The following is a 24395-nucleotide window of genomic DNA, read 5'->3' as shown; positions in this document are numbered from 1 at the left end:
AGATATTTTCATAGAATAATGATTCTATGGTTCTATGCACAGCCACGTGGGGGACAGTATGGGGGTGAGAGTGGGAGACTCATTTTCATAATATATATAGTTAAATTAATAATTTTTCAGTAAAAAAATAAAAATAAAATATTAAATATACTATATAACTATAATTTATCTCTCATCTGTAACGGCATTTTTATTCGGCCCTACCCTACTCAAGCCCATTAGCACCGGGCAAGGGCTTAGTCAACTGACGCCCTTATCTTTAGGGCCCAATAAAACCGGCCCGAATTCCTCCTCTAACAGTCCTCAAGTCTGCCGTCTGAGTGCAAGAATTTCTACAAAATCGAGCTTGGTCGTCTCCCTGCAAAAATCAAAGAACTGAACTTCAGTTGAGAGTCAATTTAAGAAAAAATATGCATTTGAGTGAGAACGAGGGGATAGAAAGAAATACTTTCGTGGTGACTGGCGGTCTCGGCTTCGTGGGCTCTGCTCTCTGCTCTGAGCTTATAAGAAGGGGAGCTCAACAGGTTCGAACCTTAGATCTTCGTAGCTCCTCTCCATGGTCGGATCATCTCAACAAGATTGGAGTTCAATTCTTCAAAGGTACTTGGAATTAAATAATCCTGATTCATCGATTTAGAAATTAGAATTTAATCTATCTATGTTCTCTCCTTTGGATCGATGATCCAGCTGATTTGGCGATCTGGAGTTTCTCTTACTTTTTTTTTCCCTCTATTTGGTTAAGAAATAAAGATTCAGTGATTTTATGGCTGATTGGACCTTGTTTCGAACTCTGGATCGATTTAACTCTTCTCAGACGAATTAGAATTTTAATCTTGTTTCCCCCTTCTATTTTCAATTCTTGATCCGGTATGAAAGGAAATTGTTTTTAGGAAAAAATTTCTAAGCTTCAAGACAGTTCAGACATGGCACCAATGACAAGCAGTTTAGTGGAGGTTGCGCAAAAAGGAAGGCCAAAACTGACTTGGATTGGGTAATAAGAGAGGATTTGAAATCATACACTTTAACAGAAAAACGATTCATGCTGCCAGCTCAAGTAGTTTGGATAAGGGCTGTGGATGATATACCAAAGGGTGACACGTGGCACCTAGGGATCTGAGTTTGGTGTGGAGATCCAAGAGTAAGTTCGGTGGCTCGGTCACAAACCAACCCTGGGTTCGGATCTCAGTTGGATACAATTAGGGGTTAGATCAAAAGTAGTTAAAATTCTGGTGAGAAAAAATTCCAAAAAAAGAGGAATGTATGAGGACCGGATATTGACTAAATACATTCCTAAATCATCAATAAAGATCTACCTTATAAATTGGATAAGGGTCAAATCGGTAACAAAATCTAAGGGAATCTTAGGGTTTCATCTCTATAAATAGATGGGCAGAGGTAAAAAGAGGTATGAGTTCTCCCCCTTCTAAAATTTTTTTGCATCTACAATGGCCATAAGGCTCTGCAAATGATTATGATGATTCTTCTCCCGATTCATTTTATTTTATTTTATTTTTCATTGTCATTAATAATGTGTTACTTCGGTATTTCAATCGAAGAAAGCAAACATAGAATGATAACTAAGATTTTTAAATTCAGAGAAGAATTCGTTTGATGTTTTTCTGCGTGAGAATTGTTTTTCTAATTGAATGTCCTTCAGAGAAACTGGAAAAATATAAGGCTACAAGCCGACTTTTGGAATTTCATTCCAAAAGCTTCATTTGCCATTGTTTTTGTGTAGAATAGAAAACATTGGATTATAAATATAAATGGTAGAATTTTCCTTAACATCACTAGTGTATCGGATTGATTTTCTTCTTCCTCCTAAAATTATAGGGTATAAGTCAATTTGATGGATTCGGTGATTCAATCATTAGTTTTTTCATTCAAAGCTAAGGCTATGGGGTTTTGAGTTTTCATGTTTTCACTTTAAATGATCAGTTGTGAGTGACGCTGCAATTGCAACATGAATGTGTGTAAAATGAAGTGATTCTCTATCCATCACCATCCTTGCAATTTCGGTCTTAGCCAGTAGAGAAATCCCCAGGCTCAACCATGCTCTTAATTTGTATTGGGTTTATGCCAGCCATGTCATTTTACTGAAAAATTTATATTTTTTGTAGGGGATGTAAGCCAAAAGAAAGATGTTGAAAGAACTTTACGTGGTGCCGATTGTGTTTTCCATCTTGCTTCATATGGTATGTCTGGGAAGGAAATGCTCCAAGTTGGGCGTGTAGATGAGGTGAATATAAACGGAACCTGTCATGTATTGGATGCTTGCCTGGCTTTTGGGATTAAGAGGCTTGTCTATGTGAGCACATACAATGTGGTTTTTGGGGGAAAGGAGATTGTCAATGGAAATGAAGCCTTGCCTTATTTTCCAATGGATGACCATGTAGATCCATATGGCCGTAGCAAATCTATTGCGGAGCAGTTGGTTCTCAAGAGCAATGGTCGCATCTCAAAGTAGGTAATCTTATTTAGAGGAATACTCTGAATAGTTCAGACACGCAAGTGTTCCAGCATTTTTCATTTTATTTAGTTTCCACTGAATCATATTAATCTGAGTAAATTTTGTCTACAATGAGCAAAACCTTTCTTGAGAAGTGCAGACACATGTTTTCCAACCCATGTAGCATACACATATCTCATCAATACCATCAAGGGTATCTCTCATGACTACAATGAATCTCATGGAATGCACATAATCATCCAATGTATAGAATCTTTACGGGGCTGTATTTCCCAAGTCACAAAGAGTAGATTTGGTCATATTACCATCCGACCACAACAATGTACCTATAAGATCTCTTAGCCAACCTTAAATCCTTGGGATAACACTTTGATGATGACGATGATCCTTCACAGATCATTTACCTGATTACTACTCAGGTTATGAGGATTAAATTTGCATATTGTACAGGAAGAAGGGCACCACCCTTTATACTTGTGCGATTCGTCCTGCGGCTATCTATGGACCAGGCGAAGAGAGGCACCTTCCTAGGATAGTGTCACTTGCAAAGTTGGGCCTGTTGGCATTCAAAATTGGGGAAGCAAGAGTGAAGACAGATTGGGTTTATTTAGATAATCTCGTACTTTCTCTAATATTGGCAAGCATGGGACTCTTGGATGACATTCCTGGGAAAGAAGGCCATCCTGTAGCTGCTGGACAGCCATATTTCATATCTGATGGTAACATCTGATCATTCCTTAGAAGTAATTTATTTAATCTTTCTGACTTGTTAACTAGAATTAGTGGGATTGAAGTATTCAATGAAACAATCAAAATTTCAGTATTAGACAATATAATTTTTTTGAGCTGGATCTTGTTCAAGATTTGATATTTCAGAGTAAGTAGACTGCAGTTGTATTTCACAAATTTCTTCACAGTTTTAATATCCCTACCAATATGCATAATTCAGATTGGCAATTGCTAATTGGGAGCTCATTTATTGTCGTGGAAATTACCTCAATTCTATTAATAGATGGGAACAAGAGTACGAATATTCTTTCTATGATTGTGTTATTCTCTATGGAAACCTTGGATTTCATCCAGGGCTCCCGGTAAGCTTGGGTTATTTTTACTCCCATCACAATCTTTTTGACAATCAGAAAATTGGATAAGGGACCCATAAATTGTTTGAAAGATTGGAAGGTTAGGATATTCTTAGCAATGCAATTTTTGGCTAGAGAATCTCTCTCTTGGTAGGATTCATTCAACTGTGGTTAGGATATCCTGTTGCAGGTGTGCATGTTTATGAAGCAGGTAGGAAGGCTACAATCTTGCTTTATATGTGATTTTGCCTCTCTTTTTTATTTTTCCTTGTTACTGTAAAAACTATATATTGCTTGATTTCGATAAATATGTTTATTCTTATTTGGCCTACATACATGGTTGCCCTTTCTTCTACAGGATCACCTGTCAACACATTTGAATTTCTCCGCCCAGTACTCAGAAGCCTCAAGTATAACTTGCCAGAGTTCACATTAGATGTTCCCCATGCTCTTCTATTGGGACGGATTTTCTGGGCTGTGTATACTTTTCTTTATCCATGGCTAAGTAGAACGTGGCTGCCGCAACCATTGATCCTCCCTGCTGAAGTATACAAGGTATGTTTACCACTACTACTAGAGGTTACAATGGAAATTACAATTGGGTACATCACTAGGGGAGGTTTGAAACCATGACATCCCACAAAGGGAGGGATTGCATCTCACTACCTGCATGAGTCAGGTGTGCGTTAGCTCCTCAGTTTAGCGAAATGGTTGTTCCAAGTCTGGTCACTAGAAATTCCCTTGGAAAAATCACGATTTGAGTGACCCTTGGACAATGCTTCCCCATCCATATCACCTTGTTTTGATCAAAATGCATGATATATTATTATAACAATTATACCTTCCTTTTAACTCTTAAGCAGCTGCATCCATTTGGTTTGAGCAATTGCTCACCAAAAGCTCATCATCTATAGTTCTGTGCCATTTGATGACACAACACTTTAGGTTTCCGTGTACACAAGCACTTACATGCATACTCATGTAAACATGTCTCAAAATACGGTCACCCTTCGTCTGATGATTTTTTATTTTTTTTATAACAAAAAGAAAGATTTCTAAAGGAGGGCACATGTATAGAGTTTGATAGTCTTCCCACAGTAAAATCTACATTTATTAAGTGATCGAGTAGCTCTCTAGTCCCTAGTTATTTGGGATAAGGCTTTCACAATGATGCTGATAGTAGCTTTAGGCATGTTGCCATTTCCCGTCATTCCGCATCACTTGGGAGATACGGAGATCCCTTTCATAATTTTAAGCTACTGCTTGACAGGTTGGTGTTACCCATTACTTTTCTTTCCTGAAAGCAAAGCAGGAGCTCGGCTATGTTCCCATGGTGAGTCCCCAAGAGGGCATGGCTGCAACCATCTCTTATTGGCAGGATAGGAAGAGAAGAACATTGGATGGACCCACCATATATGCATGGCTCTTCTGTGTGATTGGAATGCTTGCATTGTTCTGTGCAGCTTTCTTACCAGAATTTGGGCCTGTTAAGCTCATCAGATCGCTCATCCTTTTTTTCTTCCGGTCAATTACAACGGTTCAGGTAGTTTTCGTCTTGGCAACTATTGCACATGTTGCGGAGGCTATATATGCTTGGAGCCTGGCAAAGAGGGTGGATCCTGCAAATGCAAAAGGATGGTTTTGGCAGACTTTTGCTCTTGGGTTTTTTTCTTTGCGTTTACTGCTGAAGAGAGCCAGGAAGTGATCTAAGTTCCTCCCCAACCCCCACGCAAAGATAGTTTTGTTGAACTTATTTGTATGTGCAATAGTAGCTTTAATGGATCTTCTTGGAATGCGATCTTGTTAAACTGAACGTTCATGTGCAGCAGTAGCTTTTACAGTTTCAGGAAACAAGGTTGGGGCTGAGTCACCTCAGAATTCAATCAAGTCAACTTGGCAAAGTTTAGAGTCAACTCACAAGTCTTAGAAGTATTAAATGGTAAGTTTCAAATAGGGTTTCTTGGTACAAGTAGCAAGACCCTTAGAGCTTGCAAAATAGATTAGCAATGATCGTGAAAACTTCAACTCCTAATGTAGTTGTTAGAAAATCTCAGTAACCAAAAAAAAATTTCAAACAAAGTTTCATTAGGTAGGTCAATATTGAATTTGCCAATCTATAAATTCCTATCAAGTCCTTTCAGGTGGATTCAATAGGATCCTACTGAGTTGCAAACAAAAAATTAAGTTTTTTTTTTTTTTAAGTGGGGGTGACAAGTAATCTAGTGAATTATTGGCAAATGGGGAGAGCAAGCAGAACAATGGGTGTCCATAGTGAGGCAAAATATAAAATAATAACTTTAATATTGGTAAAACAAGGGAGAGCCAAATGAGAGATGTTTGGATTATGTAGAATAAAAATCAGTAATGGCACCGTTGGGAAGTAGCGTGTTGGTACGCTAGTGGATGGATTCTTTATGAAAGGCTGTGTGTGATGGATCAGAAAACACGGATTCCAGACTCCCAGGTCGTTCATGAATTGAGCCTGGCTACAGTGACTCGATGTAGAACTGTGTGTGCAGGTAATAATCAATTTTCCTCGAGTATATAACTATCTTAATAAAAAAGCATCTACGGTTTTCTGCACACTTAAGTACACTCTCAGCCTACGTCTAGTGTTATTTCTTTAGCATTGTTCTTATTAATTACAACGGTTTTGAACTGATAATGTAGATTAAACAAGATGTTTCACCTGAACCCAACCTACGGAAGGGAAAAAAAAAAAACAAACCAGAGAACAAGACCAGGGCATGACATCTGTCTTTGGATTCAGAGACTCCAACTTTGAAGTGGCCAGGCCACTTCAAAATTTTGGAGGAACCCTCCTTGTTACAAGACATGTGAACATGGTTTTAAAACTCATTTTGAGTCTGTCTCATAACTAGACCGAGTCGGCAATTTATTCACGTCATCTTGTTCGACAATAAGACAGTGGAGAACTTTTGGGTATGATTTCACTGTCTGAGATGATTCGTCTTGGTGGTGGATGATACCAAGATAAATCGGACAAGTCATCTAGGTCTTGGACGAGATTTATAGTCATGCACGTGGGTTTTTTTCATTTATTTCACATCCTTATATTTTCATTGATATTTGGAATAACTCCTTGGAAATGTCATATGTGTGTGTGTGTGTGTGTGTTGGGGGAGGGGGAGGGGGTTCATCATCCTTTCAAGTACATGGACATGAAGCTTATCCATCTAGTCTTCTAGCTCACGGGAAATTTAAGATTGATATTTAAGTTGTAATTAATATTAGAACAACATGACATGGGTGTAGGGGTCACCACTCACAACACGCTTGTGATCTAATTTAAAACCCTTCTTGAACATTCACACACGTAAATTTATTGAAGATTTTACCAACCTGCAACAGTTGCCAGTTAGACACCCTGGGGATATGGTTTTTGGGTCCCAGTTAAATGTATGTGTGCCACTAATTGTACTACTAGGCCAGTTGTAAGGTTTAGATGAAGGTTATATATATATCATCCCAGTGAGATACTAATTTAGTTAACTTCAGTTCCAGTAGTCATCGCCTGAGACCTGGGTTCCCATATCTTCTTTTCTCCACCCACAATCCAATAAAAGGTTTGTTTCATGGGATCTGCTGATTGAATGATTCTAAATCTATCCATCAGTTTGAAATTTTCTCATAAAACCTCACTCCACTCCCATCAACTTTTCATTCCTTGTTGACTTGAAAGATTGATTAAATAATAGGATTCTATTGCCACACCAACTTTTACTAAGAGCACCGCAATTCATATGTTTTTTTACCTATTAATCCTCAATCTTCAATATGACTATTTGCGCAAATCACGCGCTTTTAAGTTGTCTATAAGACTCATTGACAGGACAGTACGGGGGGCCATTTAAGCTAACAAACCCACTGTTAAGACTCAGAACTAGATCACGCGCTTTTAAGTTGTCTATAAGACTCGTTGACAGGACAGTACGGGATCATTTAAGCTAACAAACCCACTGTTAATACTCAGAACTAGTATCTTCTTGGAAAGGGCATTCTCGTAAATTACCAAAAAGTTGAACAGAACCGTTCATTTTTTTTTCCCGCTAACTTCCATTCTCGTCAATATTTTCCTTCATATAGTCAGCTTGGCCTGGGCTATTTCGTCTCAAAAGAAGAGCCAAAGCTAAAGTTCATGTAGGACACAGGAAAGAACCCCTAAACCCTAAAATTAATCAATTTCTTTGGATTCGGATTCTATCTCTTTCCCCCTTGAAACCTTCACATAATGTCTGCCACCAACAAAGCCTTAAACCCTTCTTCTCCCCCAGACACATCCAAATTTCAAGCGCCAATCCTTTTTGACTCTTCAGACTTGAATATATTATTTCAAAACATCCTTCACTTCACTCTTTTCAAGGGTTACAATTTGAACGGAAGATTCCATAACCAGTTTTGTTAAAAGTTAGCAAGTTTTCATCTCTTTTTTTTATTCAAGCTCTTAACCCTATTCTCCTCCTTAATTCCTAAGGAGGAGAATTTGGTCATTTACTAAAAAAGAAGATTTTTTTTTTCTTTTTTTCTTTTGTGCTCCATTACAATCCCCATAAAAAAGAGAAGAAGAAAAGCTCACTACCATCACAAGCTTAAATCTACCACTTCTCGAATCCTTTTTTTCGTTTCTTACAGAAATGGGTATTTTCTCAACCACACTCTGCTACTTCATTTTGTTACAAATAGGCATAATATGTGCCAGTGATGATGAGTGGAAGATTGCTACTGCTACATACACCAAAGAAACAGATGGGTCTATCATTACTGGTACTTTTCTTGCTTCTTATCTTCTAATTCTTTTAAGGTTCCTGTCTGATGATAAGTTTCAGTATCAACTACCTAGTTCAGCTTTTTCTTTCCAAAGCTTTGGAGCTTAGACCCATAGCTCAGTTGGTCCCACACATTGCAAAACAACTTTGAGGTCGTGGGTTCAAGTCCAACTTACCCGTTAAAAAAAACAGAACCATACTGTTAGGTATATAAATAGCTGTTCTCAAATGTTATTGCATAATGATGCAGAGGGTGCTTGTGGTTATGGAGACTTACACAAGGCGACCTATGGAAAGTATAGTGCAGGATTGAGTAGTATGTTGTTCAACAGAGGGCGTACCTGCGGTGGTTGCTTTGAGCTGAGATGTGTCGATCACATCCTCTGGTGCCTGCAAGGAAGCCCTTCGGTTACAATTACCGCTACGGATTTCTGTCCCCCGAACTATGGACTTTCTAATGATTATGGTGGCTGGTGTAATTTCCCAAGTGAACACTTCGAGATGTCTGAAGTAGCTTTTGCTGAAATCGCAGAGAGAAGAGCTGATATTGTGCCGGTTCAGTACAGAAGGTAAGAATTCATGCCTGATCAATGAGAAATCCACTTTGATGGTTACACTAGGTGACATGAAATTGGTCACTATTAATTTTTTTGTTGAATTCTGCATATACCAATAACCATGAAGAACTGATGGTTTATTCATTTACCTTGCTGGCGGGTAGACTCCTTTTTCCGGACCAGTAAATGCATCTCTTTAGCATAATCAAACAATTAAGATCAACAATGATTTATCGTTTTCAGGCCATAATTAATACATTGATGGCCCATGAAATGAAGGGAGTGATAAATCAGTGAGCCAATCTTGTTCAGCCAGCACCACCACATATTTCCTTAATGGTTCAAAGTTACCAATGATATGTAGCTACCATTTGCAATCGGGAAAAAACAGGGGAATTATGTCATCTGGAACCTTTCTAACTGACAACTTTAGGTGTTTCTTTGCTTTTCAATCTCTTATACTGAAGATGAAAGGCTGTGGATTGTGTAGGGTGAAATGTATGAGGAATGGAGGGCTGAGATTTACAGTTAGAGGGAGTTCTTACTTCTATCAAGTCCTGATCACCAATGTGGGGTTGGACGGTGAGGTGGTTGCGGTGAAAGTGAAGGGATCAAAGACAGGGTGGATACCCATGGGAAGAAACTGGGGGCAATACTGGCAATGCAATATAGATCTTGGAGGGCAACCTCTATCTTTCGAGGTGACTAGTGGTAGCGGAAGAACAGTTGCGTCCTATAATGTTGCTCCAAAAAATTGGAAATTTGGTCAGACATTTGAAGGGAAACAGTTCTAGAAAGAAGGGATAGTTGGACTCAGTTTGAGAATCTGGCAGATGGAAAGGAGGATAGTTGAAAACTTCTTCCTAGTCATGAGTTCAGTCTGCAGATTCATTCTCTGATAAGTCATTCAAAAGTACCTGGCAGTCTCACAAAGTCCCCGAGTCCATCAAAGAAAGCAAGATACTTCTAGCAGGAAAAGAAAGCTAAAGACGGATAGAATATAATCCCAATTAATCTCTTTTTGCCCCCAATTTAGCAGATTAGAGAATATAATATTGATGGAAAGTGTAATTATAAAAAAGAGAGAGCACATGTGCCTTACCTCCTGCTTTCCTTCTGCTACATTCTAGCTTTACTTAGTTTCCTACTTAAGAGTGGATGAGCTGCTCTAAAGGGATTTATATTAACATCGCCTCTATAAGAATACCACTTAAGATGTGATCTGCAACAGAAAACTTGGCATTCCAGAACAATTTTTCATTTTGTTCAATATTCCAACCAGGTTATCATTAGTGAACAATTGCATTTAAAGAACACCAGAATATTACTGAGCAGATAGTGTATTAACTGATACAAGAAAACAAGATATAATTACCTCTTATATGCGCACATTCAATATGGAATGATCAATTCCCTATTCCAAAGTAACCACTTGAATTGGTTCGAAGCTATAAACTGCCCCATGCATGGGCAGACAAGTCAAATATCAGAAGTGTTATCTGTTCTTCTAAACAAAGTCATATACATTTTCCAAATATGTATATGTAATTTACCTCAAGTAAATCAACTGAACAATCAGAGCCCTACAATAACATGACAATCGGATCCACATGATAAAGCAATTGAGCAGACGACAATGTAAAGAACTTGACATGTACTGTCTTTACAAAAGTGTATGTATGTATGTATCTATTTGTACTTTCCTTATGAGTGTGGTGTATCTGTTTGTCAGGACTATCCAATCAATGTCCAAGTGACAAATCAAAGGCAAGAATGGATGGTCTAGTAATGTCTCCCACCAATTGGATGACCAATGGGAGAAACTATGGTGTTCCTATAATGATGAGGATTTTTAAGTACCCTCTTCATTCCATTTGATAGTAAAGCTACTCAACCAGAACTATAAATTTTCCAACAGCACAACCAAGCAATCAGAAACCAAAAATGAATTATCTTACACTCCCATTAAATAATCAGTTTTCGTACAACAGCATTTACCCTTTGATCCTTCACCGGAAATGGATTATCCCTATGGAAAGCAGTTCAAACCTTTTATTTCTTCTATAGCTCTAGTTTTTCACACATGGTCAGTTAAAACTTAATGTCATTTCTTCCTTCTCTTCTAGAAACTCCAAGGGCCAGCCAAAATATTTCTCACCTTCCTGTCTTAAAATTGCTGAAAGATCTGTTTCTCCCTTCGACTCCAAACCATTTATCAAGATTCTAAAAGTTGACTCATCTGGTTCGCATCCCACCGCTTTCATCAAACCAAAACATTCCATGGCAAGTCTTGTAATGCCAAACCCCATCAAGCTTCTCAAAAGAGAATTGAAGCCCCCGGTATCAGCCTCTAAACCATTCTCCATCTTCAGGTACAAGAAAAGAAGTTCAACTTTTTCAAACAACCCATTGCTTGCCAATACCATAATCATATCAGCATAGAGTATAGCCTGTGGCTTATACCAGTATTCCTTCCGAACATCTTCAAAGACCTATATCAGAAAATGACATCGAGCAAACACCAGTCCTTCTGTGAGTGGTATCAAATCAGAATTTTATCATCAGATTTACAAACATGTCTTGCAAGCAAATGATAGCTTCTGCATAGGGCTGTCTATGAATAGGATTGACCCGAAATTCAATTCAATCCACTAATTTAGGGTTTGGATTGGGTTTTGGCATCCAATAAGGCCCCTATCTGATAAGCTTTTGGATTGATTATGGATCAACCATGACAATAGTGTAAGAAAAATATACATTAAATTCAATTCTTTATGTATACATATTAAGCATACCCATACACATACGCAACATGCTTATCAGATTGGATCATATCCAGTGCAAGCTCAATCTGCTTGTTCAATCAGATTTGGAGCAAAGTTTTGGGATCTGATAAAGATCATAATCGATAAGAATAAGATAACAGACCGTGATTCTACCTGATGGTTTTGGATCCACTGTGATCCAATCTGAACCCAATACTAATATGGGAATGCCCGCAAAATGTTAAAAGAATTAAGAAACTTTTATCATTTTTATACAATCCAAATAACACCCTGGGGTAGGAAAAGGCACTAGGTTTTGGTTCTTGGAGAATTGTTGGTATGAGACATCACCTCTTAAAATTGCAATTTCCAAATCCATATTCTATTTCATCAAAGATGATGTGATAAATCAAAAGGAAAATCCTATAAGATGCTGACCAACTATGCTTTATGGAGTTGGATGTTGGGCAATCAAGAAATAACATGTTCAGGACTGAGCATAACAGCGAATGTAAGTTAGCACTAGAGAAGTAAATCATAGATAATCAAAAAAAAAAAACCTGGAGCGCTAAAATGCACTCGTTCTGCCTCTGAAGTTCTCGAAGAACGGCGATCATGTCCGACTTTATCAAACGCTTGACCTTGGAGTCAAACACTCGCTCCAACGAATTATTGTCCCTCTTCGCTCGCTTCAGCGCCTGAACAGTTTGCATCGCTTCGATGCTGAGGTTCCTCCCTCTCTGCAAGGGTTTTCGGTTCTTGCTTCTGTCTCTCATGGTGATAATTCCCCTCTTGGGGCTCGTAAATCGCAGTAACGAAAGTTTCTCAGGGACTCCAACTGGACGTGCTTCTACAATCCGGAGACCACCATGGAAATCTAGGGTTTTGGATTGAGAGTTGCAGAGTAAAAAGAGAGATGGAACGCGAGTTCCAATCGAATTCATCTCTCTCTCTCTCTCTCTGGTATTTTGATTGCTTCTTTATGCGCTACGCAGTGTTCCGATTGGCGACCAACAATATTCCCGCGAAATTTCCAACGAATTTAAGATAACATCTTCCAGTTTATTGGGGCCGTTAAATAATGAGTGGGTTCGGGCCGGGTTTGGTTGTCCCTAATGAGGAGTGCTATAAGCCTATAACTTCTTGAGATTGGCAACAACGATTCTGGACTGAGTTTGACTTGATTTTTTTGGTATCTATAAAAAAAAAAATTGAATTCATGCATTTTTTTTAAACTGTTTGATATATATAGGGTCGGGTTCCTGCAACACACGTTGCGACACACATATAGACAACGTGTTTGTCTTATATGGGCAAAAATGTTTGGAATGGGCTGATTTTTTGTGAGGATGATCTCTGTGATGAGGGGATCATCCTGGCAAAAAATCATCCCATTCCAAAACTTGTAACCCCATCAAAATTGATTTACAAAAATTGGACGGTCTAGAAGTTTCATAATGAGCTGATTTTTGGCAAGGATGATCTCCTCACCACAGAGATCATTCTCACAAAAAATCAGCCCATACCAAACATTTATGCCCATATAAGACAAAATGCATTGTCTATATGTGTGTTGAAATGGTTGTCGTTTGAACCTGACCCATATATATATATATATATATTTTTTCATCAAAATAAGGTATGATATCTATCATAATTGAAAATTGATTATAAATAAATAAATTATTGTTTATAATATGTTCTAGTGATTTTTTATTATAATGTTTTACATCTATATCTGTATTCTAAAATATATATTAACGGATTGAGCTTGTCTGGGCCTGGTTGAGCATTGTTGTCAAGACCAAGCCCAACCCAGATTTAACCTCTCGTGAACCAGAACCTACCTTCCTCTCTTTCTCTAGTTCTACGGAGATGGGATTTTTCCCACTAGCCTCCTAAGAATGTAGGACTAGATGTGGATGCGAGGGGGCGGGGTGTGATACATATATAATTTACTCAAATATTTTTTTTTATTTTTTGTTGTTGTTGCGTTATATACTTACTCCACCACCAGCTATTAAATTACACATTGAAAAATACAATCATCATTAAACTATGATCATCAAAACCAATCCAATGGGTCTTTCCTTATATTTTAATTCATTGTTCTTATTCTCATATTATTTAGTCAAAATTCCTTGATTTGTTCCATGTTCAATGGGTCTTTCCTCATAAATTCTCCTTATTAGTAGAGTGGACCAGTAATGCTTTCAATTCCAAAAAAAGATCCTTTTGGACAATATTTCCCTCGACTATTATTTGAAAGTGTAAAATAAGAGAAATAATAAGATGTTCAATAGTAAGATGAGAAGCTCTCGCAACAAATTCTTGGAAATCATGGACTCTTTGTACCTTTGGTCAAAACAAAACATAGAATTTGTGAGAATTTCTTTTGATGACTTTATTTTTAGATGGAACTCTTTATAATCGTTAATGTTTTAGCTTTTTTGTGGTTTGTTGCACTTCGAGAGACTTCCTCGGCCTCCTTGTACTTTGTTCTTCCTTCTTTCATCAATATATTACACTTATCAAAAAAACAAAACCTAATCCAATGCATGCACATAGGGATCTATCTTAAAGGAGATTGAATGGCTCATTCAAACAATGCAATTGAATTTTTGGGATCAGAATTGGAGCCATCCTAGCATCCTCAGATCTTAAAATGGGAGGGGAGGGGACCCATACCAAAATTTAGTACCCACTATACGCAGCCTTTTAGCCAACTGGAAACTCCCGTGGGGACAGCACCACTACTCTTCACCACTACTCTTTAAAAGTGATACCATCATACAAGTGTTGGATGTGTCACAGTCGAAGAAAAACATGGTCAACCTTCAGACCTAGGTGGACCTTCGGGGCATTAAAAAAACACAGCAGAAGGCCATTCATAGCAGAAAATGCACTTGGTTGAGCTAGTAAGAGGAGAAAATCAAACCACCAGGGCATTAGGCATTCAGAATGGCTAAAGATAAACCTTAATCATTATCCCATTGAATCTAAGAGACTTTAAAAACCATTAAAAAGCTAATTGTAATGTACTACATAAATAATAACTCACACAAGACCTAAGGCGGAAGGGCAGCGGTCACCACCCCAGAATGTACTTCCCAGCAAGTCAGGTTAAGTAGGGATCATAACCAGCAATCCTTCCATGGTGCACGCACCTAAGCTTACACGGTCAGAAACAGAAAGCTCAAACTACAAATGGGGTGTGGTGTCTTGAGACTCAAGGATTAGAGGTAGTGACATCTGAGCACAAGCTTACTTCACAAGTTGGCGAGGAAACTGTCTAATGCACTCTCTCCTGTCTATTTCCATGGCATGTTTGCCATACCTTGAGCATTGCTATTGTTGCAAGCTCCTGCGCTCTGGTTGAGTGGGCTGCCGGGACCACCAGAGGACTCACTCATGGTCCCTCGAGATGGTGGACTGCCAGTCGCCATCCCACCACCACCACCTGGGCCATGCTTCGACAGGGCAGAAGATGGTTCTGATTGGTTCAACTTCGACTCTTTGCGTCCATCAGAAATAAAACTACCCACGACCACCTGAAATGGACTAGCAGATCATCTAAGGGTACAAAACATACAAGCTCAATAGTAGGTTCAATATACAGAAGTCAGACAGATGCCACACAACTTGTCAACATCAATTAACTGAAGCACAATAGCCAAGGTGCAAACATACTTCAAAGAGTTTACTTTCTTTTCTTTTCTGGTTTTGATCAGAAAAGCAGTTCTGTAAACATCAAAGATATGTTGGTCACAGGAGATAATTGCTTCGCTAATATTCTGTAGAGAGAAATTACAGTACCTACCAGATGTGTAAGGATGGCCTAATATAGACAAGCCCAGGTTTTCTGGTTTTCTAGGCCAGTATTTCTACACCACTGGAAATTTTAAGCATCACAAAACGTGACAAAAGTCCCAAAAAAAATATAAAAAAAATAGCAGGTTAGATAAGTGAAAAAAAAAATTTAAGAAATTTTTTTTTGACCTTGGAGATCTCCAGAATGATGTGCCATATGGATTAAAGGAGACCAAAAAAATAAAGCAGCTGTAAATAACACATATTCAACTTAGTTATAAAATGAATAAAATGTCTTTATAGATAATATAAGAGATTGTTTTCGATTGGCAATCTTGTTTTAGACATGGTAGAGTATAGGAGTACCATTTCAACATAGTGAGATAACTTCAATAGTAGATCCAAGTGAGGCCAAGCACTCAATGCAGTTGGCTAAAAGTATTCAAATTATAATATATGTAATAATGTTGTAAGACAACTTCTGCGACTTTCTTGGCTAAAAGCAACAAAATATTTTCTCAAATCAAGGAAATGAGGCACCTAACAAACATAAGCATAATCTTCTAATTACAGACAACCAAGACAAGGTTGACTTTTATATCAGTTCCTCGAAAAGGTATACTATAAAGACAGAAGAAAAGCAGGCAAACCTGAACTGGGGATGCTGCTGTTAGAAGTCCAGCCACACCACCGCCTAAAACACGGCCATCGGGGCCAGCTAAGGACACACTCAATCCACCTGTTCTGCTGCGTTGACCACCACTCTCTGAGAGCATAAATGAACCAGAAAGTGACAGGATTTCAAAACGTCCCTGCATAAGATGTACAAAAGAATTTCACATTGATAAAACATGTTTTATCTATAAAGAAATAAAAACATAAAGAGGAGAACTTTCTGCAAGAGGAAAAATGCAGTGCTCCTAACTCACGCCAGTATGATATTGTCCGCTTTGGGTTTTATCCCGCACGGCTTTAAAACGCATCATATGATATAGGGTCAAGCTTGCACCAACACAAATTTTAGAATATAACTTTGCCCAATAAAAAATAAAAGAATAGTTTGCACCAATACGTGGTGAGAAAAAAGAGAAGATACATGCTAATTAACCAAACTACCAGGTCCTTAAAGAAGAAAAAAAAAAAAAAACAGATTTTCTGAGAATTTTGCTGTTTTTGTTGTTTTCGAGAAATATGAAGATCAAAAAATGGTAAACCTCAACAACTAATTAACAAATTCAACAAGTGTTGAATCTATCCACCATGTATCACGTAAACAGGAGTTGACACATGCCATGGTTCCATGGTATTTATAATTTCTGCTAACATTGGAGCTTTTTTAAAACTTTTTTTTCCATTGAATTAGATATCTATACTAAATCATTATATATGTATAAATGCATTATGAGATAAATCAGTATAATGGCACTTAGAAATCCTGTTCATAATACCAAATATCCAAGTATGACACTATGACACATCAATGAACAAGTTACAATGACATGAGCCAACTATGCTCGAGCAAGAATGATTCATAAAAACCAATTCGTTATAAGCCAGTAAAATTGTGTTCTTATTTTAAACTCCTACAGTATCAATTTCAGATTTAGCAATTCTGACCACAGGTTTTACTTTTTATTTTTCTTGATCAGTAATAGGATACAAAATTCATGGCAGATTTCTGCACCTCAGGAATTATATATTGATGAATCAAGGTAATTGATGGACCATAAGAATGACATAAATGCAACACGGTGGGAACACCATTAAAAATTGATCCAATCAGATAATTGCAACATCCAATGTATCGCATTCTTTTGGAAGTTAAAAAATACACAAAAAGTCCAGGATAAAGAAATTAAATAGAAGACGGTTACAATCATCCTATCAGGTCATTTCAGACCTCAAATGGGGAAGGTCCCTCTGTGCATTTGTACCACAAGAACAGTTATGCTGCTGGTGGAATATCCCAGTATCTATCTAATGGAGTCTTAAATAACCTTTCCTACAATAGACCAGTTTTACTGATGCAGCTAAAGATCCTAAACAGAATCATTAGGCGACTTCTAGATTTAGTAGGAAAATGAAGAGCATTATATGTTTAGCATGCCAGGCATTTATTCCTCTAGCAAAGAAAAAGGAATTAAGGAGCAGAGACAAAACTAAATAATAATCTCACAAACCTCATAAGTTACAGTCCCACCAGATGTTGCTGCTTGACGCAGTGTTACATTAGATATAGCACCATTTGCGGACAGAATGCAAACAGCCCGTGGGCCATGCTGAGAAAATGACATTATTTTCGATGATACATCCTGAAAAGTTAAAACCCCAAAAACAAGCAAAAAATTAGTCATCTAGATGTCCCCAGATAGAGAGAAATAGATAGAATACCATGAGAGAGGGCAGGGTGAGTACAGTCTTTGCACTAGTAGAGTTAAGAGTCAGACTAGCCCGACTAACTTAGGAAGATTTAAAGGTTGTAAGCTCACATTGTGGCATCCAAAAACATGATCTGATGCCAGTGGGATGCAGAGGAAGAAATTTAAGAACTTTGAAAAAAAAAAAATATTTTTCACCGTTTAATTTTATTTTTAAATTTGGGAGTTCGATAGCCGTCCATTTTCAACACCTTTGATGATGCTCAAAACAGATTTTTTTTTTTTTGGAATCTGAATTTTTCCATGAAATCTAAAAGGCTGTGATGTTGGATTGCTAATGTGGTAAGCCATGAGGGCCCAACAACCCTTAGTAAGATTTCAAATCATACTAAGTTTGTAAGGAAAGTGTTTTTCTAGAGTTAATGAGAAATGTGGAAGTGAGGAATCTCAACCTTTTGTTGGCACTCCACTTTCCAGGTTTGATGGCTACGTTATTCATGCATTAGACCCGCTAAATTAATTAAATATTAATTTGTGTGACACAAACACAAAATATTTGGATAGCGAATCTTACAGTCTTTTGATGCACATGCTTCCTTTCGAACAACCTTGTGAGAGATGATCAGTCCAAAGATCAACCTTTTATCTGGACTGAAGGACTTATTTACTCATGTAAAGCAGCTAATGCAACTCATTTACTAGTGTATTTTCATAGAATTGGCCGTTGATTGATCAAAATATAAAATAGATGATTTCCTAAAAAAATATTTATACAACAGGCTAAAAAATTGGAGCCGGATGAGGATACTAGCTCTAAGAAAACCCAAGTTCAATGCAAACTGGCTTGAAAAATAGCCTGAATAAAACTGAAGAGTATTTTACCATATCATGAAGAGAGTAAAGTTATAGGATTATCGATTATGGTTTGCCTCCCAAATAAATATGACTGAAATAATTTTTCCTGGAGATGGAATTAAGGAGACCGCTGTGATTTTAGTTGCACTTGATAAGAAAGAGAATCAACACACGTGACCATAGTTTCCATGTGTAAGCATCAATAGCTGTGGAATGTTCTATGAGATAATTGTACTCCAAATGGTTTTAAGTTGTAATTTAGGAGTTCATTGATTATTCAAATTTGGACCTTCTCTCACACCTATGGTATTTGGAATGAGGAATAGAAATTATGATTATTTAAAATAAAAAAAATGAGGATTATGATTATGCTAATTGAACCAGACACAAATAGTTATGTCCAGTCAAATATTAGGCCTATAAATGTCATTACGGCAATTATTGGTGATCATTACCACAAAATACTACTAATCGTGGAAAAAAAAAAATCTCACTCTGGATTATAGACAAAAATCAACCTTGAATGCATGAAATGCCTTTAATGTAGGAAGCCAAGCACGGGAAACATTAGAAGAGGACAGAAAAACAAAACAAAACAAAAAGAGCACACCTCTCCAGCTTTTACAGTGATAATGTGAGGTGTAAAGCCAATCCCCGCTGATCCTGCAAAGCAATAAACTGATAGGTAATTTGAAGAGGGAAAAAAAGCCGCAAAACAAATCAACGAAAAAAAAAAGGGAATAGACACAGCAGCTGGTAGAATCTGGGTCAAGAGTTCAAATGAGAAAAGAAAGAAAAAACATGATTCATGCATAAAAACATGAGTGCCATTTGGAGACAGCGAGAAACTCCTATTTTTTTATTAGTCCACGGGTATTGACGGCATTCCAACACGGGTATTTTTGTAAATTGGGGATGCCTTCAGTGCACATGGATCGATAGGAATATGGAGTTTCTTGAGGTTTCCAAATTTGAACTCTAAATACACACATATTTGATCCTAAGTTTTTTATTCTATTTTCCAAAATTAAATACCTGCAGAATGGTTACGGCCAAATTAAATAAATAAACTCAACAAGACATATATTAGAACCTCCCCTTTTAGAATTTATAATTTATAATATCAACTAAACCATACACAATTAAGATTTAACCAGAGATTTTTGTTTCCCTTTTTATCCAGGTGAAAATTTTACAGGATTCTACAAATTAACTCAGGATATTTATTATTTTAGCAAAGAAAAACAGGAATTTCTGACTATGTTATAAGCACCATAAAAACCACTATGTTAGTCTAAACTCTTAAACCTCTGATTTATCATTTTGTAATAAGAGAAATAAAATAAAAACAAAATTTCACCAAGGAACCACTAATTTCTATTTTACAGAATCATTAATCAATATTTCTGACCACCCGACCAATCCCATGGGGCATGCATGTCACCCCTTCCACACATACCAAGTGTGCCAGGATAAATCCCCCAGGGTGACCACCAAGGGGGGTAGTCGAACTCAGAATCTCCACTTATTGAGGTGTGGTCCATCTCGCCAACCCCTCGTTGGTAAATTATCATCTTTCTTTATTTCAAAATTAAAATAGATTTCAGTAATAAATTTCTACTAAAAAGTGAATGGAAAAATATATTTTTAAACAAGTTTTTATTCTCAATATTTGATACAGCCTTGCTGATTTTACATTACAATAGCAGTATGCTACAATAATTCAACACCCAACAGTGTCAATAACTAACAAGGGTATACAGGTAATTTCCAGATATCATTTCTGGGTCAGATCTAACAGATCCTAACTTCCAGCAAATCCAAATGTCATCATCTTTCACCCCTTTTAAAGAGGCATCCGCTGTAAGAAGCCTAACTCAATAACAAACAGTAACACCCCAAGCATTAAAGTAAGAAGCCATGTTGCAGTAAGATTAAGATTCCCAAATTCCTCTGTACATTAAAAAGCCGAGATATATTCCAAGAGAACATCACAAACAATCAAACAAACGATAAGATCAACAGAAGCAAGCAATTACCCAGAGCAGCAACTTGATGCTTCTTTCCAGAGCCCGGTGGCCTTCCCCTAACCTTCTTAATTGAAGATGGGGACACTGCTGCCGAAGAAGGAGAGAACCCACTGGGGGGCGGGGCAGCGGGTGCTGTGGGTGTCAATGCGAGCGCCATGGTGCCATCAGGCCCGTATTTCCTGGGCCTACCTCGCTTTCGCTTCATGGGCTCACCCATGTTCATATTAAGCCCATGTTGGACCATGTTAGCAGCTGAGGTATCACCACCACCACCACCACCACTGGATTGGTATGTTGGAGAGCTTGCAATGACTGGTTTATAAACTGCTGTACCATCTGAACTGAAAGCTAATCTCATATTAGGTGTCCCCGAAGGTTGAGAGTGTATGGAGCTTTTCTGTAGACCAACGCCGAACGATTCTCTAGCCGACATCATTCCTGGCTCGGATCCAGACATCCCGCTGTACTACCAAATCCCTGAATCCTATAAAGCCCCGAAGAATGTAAATATCAGACCATTAACAACCCTATAACAGGTACAAACCCTAGCAAAACACTGACTTTACTGAGAAAAATCCACTGCAGGGAACTCAAAGGAAGAATTTTGAAAAGAAAAAAAAAAAAAAAAAAAACTGAATGGAATTAATATTATTTTAACCCTAGAAATCCCTAAAATCTAGTCGCTAGTCCTGCAAATCTATCCTTACTGCTGAAATCAGAGTGCAATCGAGTATCGTACGCAAAAACCCTAACTAAAACCTGAAAAAACAATAAGCTGTCATAAACACTAGTATTTACAGGAAAATGCCCTAATTTCTCGAATCCAAGCAAAGATCCTGTAAAAAATGCAAATTAAATTCTAATATCCATCACCAAATCCCTCTCCCTGTTTTGGAATTTTCCCAAAAATCTCTCTTTTTTGGATTTTTTTTACTGCATTAAAATTTTCCGAAAAAACATTCCAAATTTAAGAAAAATCGGGGAAATTATAAAAACAACTAGAAAAACTCACACTTACCTGTAAAAAAACACAAAAACTCTAGTAATCTGAGAGATAAACCCTAAGATCAAAGCAAGAGAGACGAAAAAATTTAGGGTTTCTTAGAGAAAACCAGGAGAGAGCTCCGAAGCTTTCAGAGAAATGTGAGAATTCTTCGAAGCATTTCGTAATATTTTAATTTTATTTTTCTCCTTTTTTTCATGTCTTCTCTCTCTAGAGTCTTTATTAAAAAAGCAGGTAAAGCAGGCCGAAATTGCTTTCGCACAAAAATAATAAAATAAATAATGCATTAATTTCAGTACCCAAACCACGACTTTTTTATTATAATATATATGTATATGTATAAACTCCCTTTTTTTATTTTTCACTAAAAGCTCAAATCAGGGTTTTTTTTCTCTCTCTCCCATTTTATTTTTAAATAATACGCTCTGTTTCCTATTTTTATCGTATGTTTCTTCCTAATTGTTTCTACCACACTCTACTATCGTACTGAGAGTCAGCTCACGATTATTTGACAAGCAATCCACGATTAATCGGCTGAATTTAATTTGTTACTGATATTTTTCAATTACTCTTCATGGTAATAAACAATACTCTATAGAATTGTAGATCATTTGCCTCGAGATACACAAGAAATAGATTTATGATTATTCATATCCCGATGCAAATGATTTACGATTGTATGATGAAGCGGATGTGAAAGGGAGGAGGCATAAAAAAAAAAATTCATTAGTTTAATCGATAATAAAAAGTTGCATGTGCAAAATTCACATCTATGAAAAGGATTTATTTATAATTTAAAATATTGATTAAAGGAATTTTGAAAATTGCATAATAAAAAAATGATTATTTTTTTTAAGTAACATAGAGGTTACAAATTTCTTAATTTTTTATCAAAATAATTTTGATTATATTAAATTCAAATATATATAATAATAATAAAAAGGCATTTATGACCATTCAAATTTTAGTTTGACCACTTCTACTCCACCTTCTCTCATAATAATAGTAAATATATTGTAAGGCAAAAAATGAAATCATGAGATGTTACACATTGCAATGCTAATTGAATTATCGAGTGTTTTGGAATGATATCATATGAAGATCAATCGTCATCAAGGCCTTGAGTGGATAGATCACATTCAATCGTTTTAAAAGGTTTGAGTATGATTTGTTTATAAAGGAAATAAGGAAAAGATTATGTCAATGATCAATATTTAAAATATCGTCTCAAGGCAATTAAAACATTTCAAGACAATCTAAAATATTCTCAAAATACAGAATAATTCAAGATTAATGTTTCAACTTGGTCTTGAGCGAAATATCTTGAAATGATTCAAAACTTTAAACCATGTCAATAGTGAATGTCAAATCTTTGTTATTTTTGGGATCTAACCATGAGCATGTATGTCCTTATTAAAGTCTTTTCCCTAGTTGGACGATTAATTTGTTCCCCCCACTCAATTATGTTTAAAGACGTATATCTCGTTAATTAATATGTTGCATACTCCAAACTTGACTCTTTTTTACTTTGCATTTGTTCTTATAGAAAATTTTCTTGTGATCTAGTTTCATTGAATAAAAAGGTTAAAATAATTTTATGTCTTGTCCAATGTCAATGACTAGGGCTACACCATATGTGTTAATGAGGAACAAGTTATGGGAATCCATATTTTTAAAGAGATGGTACCTTTTGGAAATACATTTGTAAGATGGTTATTATGGAGGGATAAAAATTATCTCCCATTTGGATCATTCATTTCACATCAAAGCGATAGGAATCTTGAGACGGACACGTGACACTATTTAAGTGAAACTCTATTTAATTAAGTAAGAATTCTAATTTGAGGGAATTATTCTCCTTCAGATAATTATTTATTTGGATATGAGTAGATATGAAAATTGTAATCTAATTAGGGTTAGATTTCCTTTATAAGTGTATGATTTTTCTATCTAAAGGATTAGAGGTTATTGTAAAATATGAGGAAAAATAAGAGAAAAAAATAAGAAAAGAATAGGGATCTGAGGAAGGGGGTGAATGTAATCATGTAATATTGGATTAGAAATATAGTGGAATGGTTCCCGAAACTCGTAGATGTCAACATTTGATTTGGATTGAAATTTTGAGGTAGTGCAAAAAAAAAAAAAATGCATCTATAATTATCATCTCATTTCCTGAAGCATTAGAAAGAATAAATGTTTATGATGAATTTAGTCGTCTCTATAAGTATTCATGGAAAATATATCCTAAATGATATACATCTGTATAATAAAATACACTTAACTACAGTTTTGTAAGGTAAAAACGTTTCACTCCAACTTCAGTGGAATTGGGTATATGCTACCCTACTTTAATTTATTGTATTTTCTCTTTATCTTTTTAATTTTATTGTTTTTCCTCTCCTCTTCCCCGATTTTTCACTGATATCCCTTTAATTTTACTATATTTCTTCTTTTATCTTATTTTTCAATAGTACTCCCTAAAATTTTACCATCCTCCCCATTTTACCTCAAAGAGAATGTTGTGTCGTAGGCATGGGCAAACTCTAGTATATAAAACACACACACACAAATTATCTTAATTATGAGAAGCATTGGAATCGATTTTATTATCTCATTAATTTATATTACTCCATGTATTTTAAACTTACAGTATGCTTA

At 36.6% G+C, this 24395-nt stretch overlaps 4 protein-coding genes across 5 annotated transcripts; 2 read left to right on the top strand and 2 right to left on the bottom strand.

The window, feature by feature from the left end:
* Positions 1 to 218: 218 nt before the first annotated feature.
* LOC147408521 (NAD(P)-binding Rossmann-fold superfamily protein) lies at positions 219 to 5365 on the top strand. The gene is made up of 5 exons (XM_086419080.1): positions 219 to 600; positions 2121 to 2463; positions 2921 to 3189; positions 3911 to 4107; positions 4823 to 5365. The coding sequence occupies exons 1-5, from the start codon at positions 411 to 413 to the stop codon at positions 5255 to 5257; spliced, it is 1434 nt and encodes a 477-aa protein (XP_086275206.1). The 5' UTR covers positions 219 to 410; the 3' UTR covers positions 5258 to 5365.
* A 224-nt stretch (positions 5366 to 5589) lies between these two features.
* Positions 5590 to 10500, top strand: EXPA20 (expansin A20). 2 transcript variants are annotated; one of them, XM_086419088.1, is made up of 4 exons: positions 5590 to 6071; positions 8257 to 8337; positions 8590 to 8908; positions 9387 to 10500. In XM_086419088.1, exons 1-4 carry the CDS (start codon positions 5984 to 5986, stop codon positions 9688 to 9690), a joined length of 792 nt encoding a protein of 263 aa, XP_086275214.1. In that variant the 5' UTR covers positions 5590 to 5983; the 3' UTR covers positions 9691 to 10500. The 2 variants fall into 2 exon arrangements, with proteins under 2 accessions (XP_086275214.1, XP_086275223.1); XM_086419097.1 differs by lacking the exon at positions 5590 to 6071 and having other exon boundaries at positions 7561 to 8337.
* Positions 10501 to 10830: 330 nt separating this feature from the next.
* Positions 10831 to 12756, bottom strand: LOC147408519 (pentatricopeptide repeat-containing protein At1g62350-like). The gene is made up of 2 exons (XM_086419109.1): positions 12222 to 12756; positions 10831 to 11388 (listed from the first exon to the last, which is right to left on the bottom strand). The coding sequence occupies exons 1-2, from the start codon at positions 12603 to 12605 to the stop codon at positions 10984 to 10986; spliced, it is 789 nt and encodes a 262-aa protein (XP_086275235.1). The 5' UTR covers positions 12606 to 12756; the 3' UTR covers positions 10831 to 10983.
* A 1824-nt stretch (positions 12757 to 14580) lies between these two features.
* Positions 14581 to 22009, bottom strand: LOC147408518 (AT hook motif DNA-binding family protein). Its single transcript, XM_086419071.1, has 6 exons — positions 21753 to 22009; positions 20744 to 21218; positions 19315 to 19367; positions 17652 to 17783; positions 16122 to 16283; positions 14581 to 15212 (listed from the first exon to the last, which is right to left on the bottom strand). Exons 2-6 carry the CDS (start codon positions 21189 to 21191, stop codon positions 14973 to 14975), a joined length of 1035 nt encoding a protein of 344 aa, XP_086275197.1. The 5' UTR covers positions 21192 to 21218; positions 21753 to 22009; the 3' UTR covers positions 14581 to 14972.
* Between the last annotated feature and the right edge of the window lie 2386 nt (positions 22010 to 24395).

Source organism: Akebia trifoliata, chromosome 2 (genome assembly GCF_017979445.1).
Source record: "Akebia trifoliata isolate Shusen 1 chromosome 2, ASM1797944v1, whole genome shotgun sequence".
In the NCBI taxonomy this organism is placed as follows: domain Eukaryota; kingdom Viridiplantae; phylum Streptophyta; class Magnoliopsida; order Ranunculales; family Lardizabalaceae; genus Akebia; species Akebia trifoliata.
This window is presented reverse-complemented; position numbering and strand designations above follow the sequence as displayed.

Excerpts from the sequence above, each read along its gene's own strand:
- LOC147408519 (XM_086419109.1), bottom strand. The coding sequence starts at position 12,605 with ATGAATTCGATTGGAACTCGCGTTCCATCTCTCTTTTTACTCTGCAAC. Across the intron at positions 11,389-12,221 it reads AGTGCATTTTAGCGCTCCAG|GTCTTTGAAGATGTTCGGAA; the intron begins GTTTTTTTTTTT and ends TTTCTGATATAG.
- EXPA20 (XM_086419088.1), top strand. The coding sequence starts at position 5,984 with ATGGATCAGAAAACACGGATTCCAGACTCCCAGGTCGTTCATGAATTG. Across the intron at positions 6,072-8,256 it reads ATGTAGAACTGTGTGTGCAG|GCATAATATGTGCCAGTGAT; the intron begins GTAATAATCAAT and ends TGTTACAAATAG. Across the intron at positions 8,338-8,589 it reads AGATGGGTCTATCATTACTG|AGGGTGCTTGTGGTTATGGA; the intron begins GTACTTTTCTTG and ends ATAATGATGCAG.
- LOC147408518 (XM_086419071.1), bottom strand. The coding sequence starts at position 21,191 with ATGTCTGGATCCGAGCCAGGAATGATGTCGGCTAGAGAATCGTTCGGC. Across the intron at positions 17,784-19,314 it reads TCACTGTAAAAGCTGGAGAG|GATGTATCATCGAAAATAAT; the intron begins GTGTGCTCTTTT and ends TTAACTTTTCAG. Across the intron at positions 15,213-16,121 it reads CAGCAGCATCCCCAGTTCAG|GTGGTCGTGGGTAGTTTTAT; the intron begins GTTTGCCTGCTT and ends AGTCCATTTCAG.
- LOC147408521 (XM_086419080.1), top strand. The coding sequence starts at position 411 with ATGCATTTGAGTGAGAACGAGGGGATAGAAAGAAATACTTTCGTGGTG. Across the intron at positions 601-2,120 it reads TGGAGTTCAATTCTTCAAAG|GGGATGTAAGCCAAAAGAAA; the intron begins GTACTTGGAATT and ends TATTTTTTGTAG. Across the intron at positions 3,190-3,910 it reads GCCATATTTCATATCTGATG|GATCACCTGTCAACACATTT; the intron begins GTAACATCTGAT and ends TTTCTTCTACAG.